This window comes from Triticum dicoccoides, chromosome 6A (genome assembly GCF_002162155.2).
Source record: "Triticum dicoccoides isolate Atlit2015 ecotype Zavitan chromosome 6A, WEW_v2.0, whole genome shotgun sequence".
Lineage (NCBI taxonomy): Eukaryota > Viridiplantae > Streptophyta > Magnoliopsida > Poales > Poaceae > Triticum > Triticum dicoccoides.
The window spans coordinates 29994098-30003142 of record NC_041390.1 but is presented as its reverse complement, the minus strand read 5'-3'; the positions used below and the strand labels follow the sequence as shown (position 1 = coordinate 30003142).

General features: G+C 44.0%; 1 protein-coding gene across 1 annotated transcript; it reads left to right on the top strand.

Annotated features, from left to right (window-relative positions):
• Nucleotides 1-2938: 2938 nt before the first annotated feature.
• Nucleotides 2939-8763, top strand: LOC119314251. Its single transcript, XM_037588997.1, has 8 exons — nt 2939-3225; nt 3313-3392; nt 3712-3770; nt 3863-4423; nt 5888-6144; nt 7855-8058; nt 8149-8286; nt 8379-8763. Exons 1-8 carry the CDS (start codon nt 2966-2968, stop codon nt 8449-8451), a joined length of 1632 nt encoding a protein of 543 aa, XP_037444894.1. The 5' UTR covers nt 2939-2965; the 3' UTR covers nt 8452-8763.
• The last annotated feature ends 282 nt before the right edge of the window (nt 8764-9045 follow it).

The following is a 9045-nucleotide window of genomic DNA, read 5'->3' as shown; positions in this document are numbered from 1 at the left end:
CATTTTCACCCAAGTGGCTAAACCTTAGAGCAAAATCTTTGCCTGGAATAGATGCTTGGGTATGTCCCCAACACACCTAATATAGTTGTTAATTGTGTAAGTGCACTAGTTTGACGAAAAGATTGATAATTGGGAAAACCTAAGGAGCATACGCGTGCACACTACATGGAATCGAGACGGGGAGGAACAACAACGAATCTCCCCAATGTCGTTGACGGCATGGAAGGCTGAGCTCTAAAATAGTAGTGGCACACAGTAGGAATAACGACAACTAGTAACAGGAACGCTCCCACGGCCCGACCTTCTCCAGAAGGAAGCAGCACGACACACCCACCCCTGCAACCAAGCCACTAGCGCAGATCACTCTAGAGGCCCCCCCAAGCCACCACTTGGGCAGTCGGACAAACACTGTTGCAGCTCAGATATGCTCTAAGGTACGGTTCATATATTGCAGCTTTGAGCATCTGTAATCCATCCAAAAATTTCTTTAGTTGCAAAAAAAAACTCCTGCTTTTGGGAATTATAGCCATCTAGCTCATTCCCAGAACACTTTAAGCCCCCAAAAAATTATTTTGAGACAAACCAAAAAAACTCTACCTCCATCACAAAAGATAGGTACAACCCTAAACTTCCCAAAGCCCATCCCAATCCTCCCAATCAAGCGTGAATAAAATTCCAGCTCTCTCAAAACCGGTGGCAAAACATCAACATGAAGGCAACAACGAGTGCTAAAATCAAGGGTGATGGGTGCAGGGGTCAACCACTCGCCAAACAAATTATTAGGGTGCTTGGCGGTTATTGGGAAGAATAAGGTGCCCATGAGCTTGGCGATGGCCTACACAATGCGGACGAGGAGAATGAGTCGAGACCTCCACGGGAGCAAGCGCGCGTTGTCAGCAAGATGCGAAGGAGTTACACAAGTTTGTTACTGATGAGCTGAGGCGGCCAAGGCAAATCTCGCAGAAATCCGGAGAGGTAGAGGTAGAGGCGGCCAAGGCTGATGATGGCCATGATGGTGCCAGAGTGGCATGCATGGCGGCACCTTATTACACTCCAAGTGTCAACAGTAAACTCGGCCAAGGGATGGATGATTTACCAATATTTCTTTTTGTTAGTTAGGATGGTTCATCCACTGATGTTGGTCGAGGTGATCATTGTTCTCAACTCTAGCCGTTCATGTGTTTCAACGACTACAGATGTGGGGTGTGTCAGCAAATTCAGTTTGTTCATGTGCTTCCTGACTCTAGTTTGTGCTCTCCAGTAAAAGTCGAGCACGACAGACGAGGTTGTGGTCGTAGCAACTCTCTCAGAGAACCATGTCCTTTTGGGATTATTCCATCCTTAGTAAAAAGAGAGCATTCCACAATGCATGATTCATCTTTTCTATACAAAAAAAGAGAAGGATTACTGAAACAAATCAAATGCATTTGCAACAATTATGTATGTTGCACTACGTATGTAGAAAAATGACATAATTGTTGATCCTCAACACTTTTGTAAAAATATGATCCTGCGTTACAAGGTAACACGGGTTCTTGCCACACTTTGATCAAGAAAGGGCCTGTTGTGTCGACCATTTTTTTTTAAGAAAATGACTTGTGTTCTCTTCCTCTCCTCATACCAACCACGAAGTGTAGTAGTGATATTCCATCGTATAAGTTGGCTTCACACCATCTCCACCTCCGGGTTGGTACGAAAGATTGAGCGCATCTTTGTCTTCCTTGTAGCGAGACAAGGTATGCCTTTTTTTAGGCATGCTAAGTGGACCCGGCCGAGTAGCGTCAGTTCATCAGTTTCTTTTGTTTTTCTTTATTTTTAGACATTATAAATACATATATTCTGAGAAATAATTTAGTTATTTTTCTTAACTGGTGTAAATGTTTACGTGGTGTAAAATGATTTGAGCGTAATTCTCAAAGATGTCAAAACCATTAAAAAGTTTCCAAGTTTTAAAAATATTCATGCATTTTATAAAATGTATGCGAATCTTTGTAATAATGTTTATACAATTAAAAGAAATTCAAAAAAAATGTTTCATACCATTCAAAGGAAATGTATGTTACACTTAATTATTTTTCATGAGTATTAAAAAATGTTTATGCAATGTAAAAAATATATTTACATAGTTAAATAAACCTTTTTTATCATTAAAACAAATGTTTAGAATTTTATTAAAATGTTTAACATGTAATTGGGAAAATGTTCAAAAACATGTATTTTAAATGACGAGGGCACAATGGTATGGTATTTCGGGGAACAGAAAACAATGAGGAATTATGGAATTATGCGTAGGCCGCTATGTCAAAATGGGTTTATATTGGGTACATCTCGGCCATCGAATGTAATGTGGCATGGACCGTGCGTGACTGATCTGACATTGGATTCTTATCAGACGTATGCTATAAGTGTTTCCCCCTTCTCTAAAATCCTCTTGACATTGTCCAAACTTGGATGATAGCCCGCTGGACAACGGGGCCATGAGTCCAACCGCTAGGGTCGCTGTTAGAAATATAATCGTTACGAATGGTAGTATTTTTTTTGAGGGAATTACACATGGTAGTTGAAAATTTGTTATAAAATATTACTAACGAAAGAGAGAAACTACAAAAGATGATAGTTGGATGATCTACGGATATTGTAAAAGCCCTCTAAAATGCCAGCATCCAGTTTGTAAACTCATGGCGTCATAGAAAATAGTGCATTGAAATAAAAAAAATTGGACTTGTAAGTGAAAATAACAGGGCTTCCCTCAAAAAATATAACTACATAGTATAGCATTAGCAATCCAAACAATTCAAAATATATATATTTTCACTGTGCTCTTTTTACAGTTTTTTCAACAAACACAGCATCTGGAGCTGATTTGGTGGGCTGGAAGGAATGTTAAAGCCCACCAAGGAAGCATTCTTCTTCTGCGGTCCTGAAACTGAATGGCAGCTGCGGCCCGTCATCTTCACCCTCACTCATGGCCGATGGCGACGGTGACGGCGGCGGCGGGAGCGCCGAGTGGCAGCCCAGGTCCAGGCGCAGGCTGAGGCTCTCGCCGCCGACCGCGCGCGCCTGGAGGCAGCCAGCAAGGTCCAGCGCGAGTCCTGGGAGGCGGCGCGGAGGCTCCAGCGGAGCGTGGAGGAGCTGCAAGCGGCGGCGCGGGAGAAGGACGCCGAGATCGAGAGATTGCGAGCAGAAGCCGACGACGCTACCAAGAAGCTGCAGGAAGTGCGCCAGGTGATTCAATCGATAATTGCTGTCTCCCTCCCCCATTCCTCTCTGGGTTTCGATCTCTCCTGATGCTAGCTGGTGTTGTTGCGGAAGGAAGGCGGATGCGGACAGGAGGATGAGGTGGGAGGCGGCCTACGTGGATCTGATTCTGGGTGCCAACCAGAAGCTCGCCGGTGAGAAACCTTCGCTTCTTGTTTTAATCCCTGTTGTTCATGTCAGCATATTTCAGGAGGTGGAAATCTTGCACATTTCCCCACTTGTCGCTTACATCACTAGATTTCTTAGGGATTTTCTTCCCTTTTCTCCAGTTTCTGCCTGTTTATGCGGCGCCGAATTGTTGATTTTTGTTGGCAGCGCCCAAGAGAAACTGTTGACTTAGATGAACTGAATACCATTTTTTTCCTTTTTATTTTGTTAAATGAAGATTGATTTTCCAGTGGAGCACCAATTTGTGTTGCTACTGATCGCCATTGCCTTCTGCGTTCAATTTAGAACTCAGAGATGTCGACATGGAGGATTCCAGAATTTGTGCAGAAACCCCCAACTCTAAGGTACTTACCCCCCTGAGCTGCATAACTCAAAACATGCAGCCAAGCTTGCACATCTCGTTGATTAACACGATAGTTGTTTTGTGTAACCAAAGGCAAGACTCAGTCAGAACACTGTGGATCAGGCATGCGTTGCAAGTGATTTAAGCACGGAGCTAAGAAAACTAAAGCGAGCTTACGAGACTCTGAGCTCACAGAAGGACATGGAAGTTTCTACATTACTCTCAGAAAAGGAACGTGCACGTAACCAGTTGGTTGTAATGCGAAAAGCCTATGGTGTGCTTCTTAGGAACAAGAACGGGGAGGCAGCACAAACTACTGAAGCAGCTCAAAAGCTTCAGCGGAGTGTAGATGATCTTAAAGTGTCGGCCCAAAAGAAGGACGATGAGATTAGCAGATTGCGAGCAGAAGCTGTTGCTGCCGAAAAGAAGCTACAGATAGCTCAAAAGCTTCAGCAGAGCGTGGATGATCTTAAGGCGGCGGCCCAAAAGAAGGATGATGAGATTGACAGATTGCGAGCAGAAGTTGTTGCTGCTGAAAAGAAGCTACGGGAAATGCAATCCTTGGTCATGGAGAAAGATGATGAGATCCAAACAATTAATGATGGGCAAGATGAAGCTAATCAGAAGCGCAGGCGTGTCTCCTCGACTTCAAATGTAAGTATTACGTTTGCAATTGTGTGGCTTGGCTCACACAGTGAACCTTGTTTCCTTTATTTATTTATTTAGTGGCCTGACTTTCTATACACATATAGTCAATGGACAATGCCATGTCCAGTTTGCTAAGTAAATCTGCTTGATCAATCATAACATTGATCAATTTTTAATCCAAATTTACTGTTTGCAAGTTAGTTGATGACCTCGTGCTGTGTGATCATAGCGTTTTGCTAATATGCATAAATAAAAAGACTTGTTTTCCTTTACACCAAGAATCATATAATAATCCTGGGTAATGGTATATGACTTAAGTTACATGTACCGACCAACTCACCCAAAAGCCTAAGCTGATGGGGAGAGGTGGTACAATATACTCCCTCCGTAAAGTAATATAAGAGCGTTTAGAATACTAAAGTAGTGATCTAAACGCTCTTATATTAGTTTACAGAGGGAGTACTTTGACAATATGCATCCAAAATAATTGAAAGGATGCTTGCACGATTTGTCTTCTGTTGGGAGGCTACATACCAGCTCCAGGCCATTCTTGGCTATCAGATCTGATCCTAGAGCGAGAGTGAAGTAGTCAACCCTCATAATCATATGTATGGCTTGCCGCATGGACCATTTTTCTTACCGTTAGATGCCCCCTCCCACGCACACACCCACTGTTAGGGCCCATTTTGAGAGCAGAAAAACAGCTATTAATGCTAGTGGGGTTTGTCTATATAGGATATATAATAAATTTGTTTAATGTCCATGCCTTGACATTTGTGTATAGTCAATGGAGAGACATTGCTATGTGCAGTTCACTAAGTAAACCTGCTTTATTAAATGTGATTTTAATCCAGATTCCCTACTTGCCAAGAATGGCCTCATGTTGTCTGATCATGAGGTAAATATCTCTTGTGCATCATAAAAAGTCTTTTTCCTGGGTGTTCTTTAGCCCCCCTCCCCCCTGCCGTTAAATATGATTGTAATCACCCAAATTCTTTAGGCTGTCTGCTTGAATTGTCTTCTTTGAAAAGGGCTACATATCAGGTGCTACATTCCCGATCTGAATCTTAGTGGGAGAAGATGAAGTAGATAGCATAACCTTGTATCTCCTGCTGCATGGAGCTTTTTTCTTAGCATTACCCCCTCCCTTCCCCCACTCGTGTATTTTGTGCTTCCTCCATATTCACCCACCCATGTAAAAAATATGACCTCACCTGTCTCTCGACTCACTCTTGGCGGGTGTGAGGGTGTTAGCGACCGGCTCGCATGGTACCAAATTTCTAGGGCAAGGTCTCTCATCTTGTTGCAGTACGAACAACTTGAGTTCTGATTTCCAGGATTTGCTTATCCTGATTTTCAACACTACCTTTGAAATGATTCAGACTTTGTTTTCTTATAATGTTTTCCATTTATTGGTCTCTTATGAGTTTTTCTTGTGGGCTTTAACTAACCAATCTATTTGCTAATTAGGATGATGAGCAGAGTGAAAGTGTTGAGGATGATGATGTGCAGAATGGAAGTGATGAGGATGGTGACGAGCAGAGTGAAAGTGATGATGATGGCGATGAGCAAAGTAGAAGCGATGACAATTGTGATGAGCAGAGTAGAAGTGGTGATGATGGGCAGAGTAGAAGCAATAATCAAGTTCAAAATCCTCTCTGGAGGCCCAAGAGAAGCATAAATCCTCTCAGGAAGTCCCACGGCAATAATAAATTTATTATTTGTCAGTAAGTACTCAATTTCTGCTGCATAGTTTACTTTTTATAATGTGGTTTGCAGAGCGTGTACTCCCTCCAATACCTTTGAAAGACCCAACTCCATTTTTTTGTCAAATTCAGATTGTTGGCCCACCCCAATGAATTCTATCGTATGTAGAACTCTCTCTCCTTCCTCAGAGAGGTGAAACAATCGGGTAGTAATTTAACTCAGATGGGCTAACGAAATTAATTACATCGGTTCACATATATGAAGTGTGTGTGTGTGTGGAAACCCAATTGGAAAAAGTACATACAAACAGAGATGGTAGAGAGACCACATTATTGTCAATAGATAGTCTGATGTTTGTGGCAGAAAGTAATGAATACATGTTTCATGATCCTGATATCTTGTCAATCGAGGAGATTACTGTGTACCCTGTTATAGAAAGTAAGCAAACAGGCAACAGCAAGTGTTTTCTGCATATCGTTAATACAAAAAACAGAACACGCTTTAAAGCAACTGTTCTTTCTGATTTTCTCATGCAAGCAGCAGTTGACTTGTCGCATTTTGAGTTTGGATGCCGATAACTGCCACACGTGTGGGCGTTAAGGAATCTGCCCACACGTTCTGTGTCGTGCCTAAGAAGACCAGCTCACACGTCTGTGTGTTGGCAAAACAATTAGCGCCCACACGCCTCTTTTTTCCCCTCCCGGTCCCTCTTACACGCGTGCGTGTGGGCGAAATAGATAACGCCCACACGCCCGGTACGTCAGGCCTCGTACCTCGTGGTCCCGCACGCCTCACGTGACACTTTACCGCGCGCCCCGCAGTTGCCATGGGCCGGACCCTCGTCCATGTTCGTTTAAGTGCAGTTGCCATGTCGTTGAACTACGGTTGCCATCTCGGACAACTACAGTTGCCATGTTTGCTGAACTGCAGTTGCCATCTCAGGTCAAAGTTCCAGATTGCCATTTTTTGGACAACTACAGCTGTTGCCATGTGTGGTCTGGTCTACTGCAGTTGCCATGATTTCAAAACTTTAGGAGTTGCCACCTACTAACACTAGACAGTTGCCATGTAGCGCTACAAAAAAAGGCATGGCAAAAAACATGTTCGGGTAAAAGAGAGAGTTGTCATGTGCTCACAAGCACGCTAGGGCAGTTGCCATTTAAAAAGAAAGAGTTGCCATCTGCTTACGTGCACGCTAGGGCAGTTTGCCATGTACCATGCAAAAGATATGGCAACTGACATGTTCGGGTAAAAAAAAGAGAGTTGCCATCTGCTTGCAATCATACTAGGGCAGTTGCCATGTACACTGCAAAACGCATGGCAACTGGCAGCTTGGGTGTGGGAGAGGAGGCGGGTGTGTGGGCGAGATGGCAAACGCCCACACACCAGCCCTTGTGCGTGACTGAAAAACTGGTGTGTGGGCGAACTGCTAAACGCCCACACACCGGCCCCTCCGTGTGGTAAAACGGATGTGTGGGCGACCTCTCTCACACACCACACACGCGAGTTGTCCTACGTGGCATACAAAATCAGCTAATTCGTGCCAAGATTCGTGCAGAAGTTACTGGACAGTGATTGAGGTGTGTGGACGAGTTGGCTAACGCCCACACGTGTGGGCGTTAACATTTTCGTTGAGTTTTTGACAAATAAATTCTGTTGTCTGTTGTATATCTGATCAAATGTCCTTGTTTTCTGATGTTTTCCTCTGTTTGATCGCCTTGTTTGTGAAGATCGATCCCAAGAAAGCACTACTTGACTAGGATGGCTCCAAAGCCGCTGCGCTCACGGAAGCTGCGTATTGTCAATGGCCAGCGTTGTCTGGAGGGTACCGGCCACTGGGGCAATTACGTCAGGCTTGTGAACGACAGCTTGGCAGACCAACCTGTCAAGCACAAGGAGTTTGTCAACTTCTTGCGCTTTTTCAGGATCTGTAGGTCGGTGATGCATGGGCAGTAGCATCTACAGCACCAATTCTTTCTGTTTTGAGTTATGATGGATTAAAGGTGATCCTTTTAGTTTTGCAGAATTCGTTCTGCGGCCAGTTATATGGAAAAGGCATTAGAAGGACACCCCCAGCTGATCCGCCAGTTTAACCGGTTCTTGCCTAACAATTGTCAGATCAAGGTCAAGGAGGAGGGGGCCAGCGCCCCAATGAGCAGCCGGTCTGATCCTCTTTAGCCATTCATAACTTACGCTTGTGAGGATCAGCTCGCTTGTTTCTGTTTTGAATTACTTTGTATTGAATGTTTTGCAGTGAAAATATCAGTGCCGTGGCTGGGCTCGTGAAGCTGAAGGAGGGCGGCAGCCCAAGGGTTCAGTCATCTTAGCTGACTGATAATTCAGGCTTGTTAATTAGGAGGAACAAGTCATCTGACGATCGTTGGTTGCCGCTCCTTGTAGATGGATGTTTATGCTATGCCATGCCTGTGCCTGCTCTGTCTAGATATAGATGCTAGCTGCTGGATGAATTACAGGAACATCCGATGCAAGCGGCGCCATGCATGAAGACTACATATATTCTTTTTTTGTTAGTTAGCATGGCTCCTCCACTGATTTTGCTCAAGGTGTTCATTGTTCTCGAGTTTACTAAATGTGATTATTGGGGCAGGCGAGGTTTGTCAGCAAATTCAGTTTGTTCCTGTGTTGTGTTTCCAACTATACTTTGTGCATTTACCCGAGGGCATCTTGTTTTGGTCCTTCATCACACGGTGATAACAGACAGGATGCTTGAGGAGCAAGCATGATCCGTCTAAGTCGAGCACGACGGATGGAGTCGCGGTCACAGTGACGCTCTCAGAGAACCAAAATGCTTCTGTGGACCATTCATTTCTTCTGTAGATTAAAGATCAATGATTCATTCCATCCCTGGTCAAAAGAGAGGAATCTACGGTGCAAGATTCACTCCATCTTTTCCGAGGAAA

Excerpts from the sequence above, each read along its gene's own strand:
- LOC119314251 (XM_037588997.1), top strand. The coding sequence starts at position 2,966 with ATGGCCGATGGCGACGGTGACGGCGGCGGCGGGAGCGCCGAGTGGCAG. Across the intron at positions 3,771-3,862 it reads CAGAAACCCCCAACTCTAAG|GCAAGACTCAGTCAGAACAC; the intron begins GTACTTACCCCC and ends GTGTAACCAAAG. Across the intron at positions 4,424-5,887 it reads GTGTCTCCTCGACTTCAAAT|GATGATGAGCAGAGTGAAAG; the intron begins GTAAGTATTACG and ends TTTGCTAATTAG.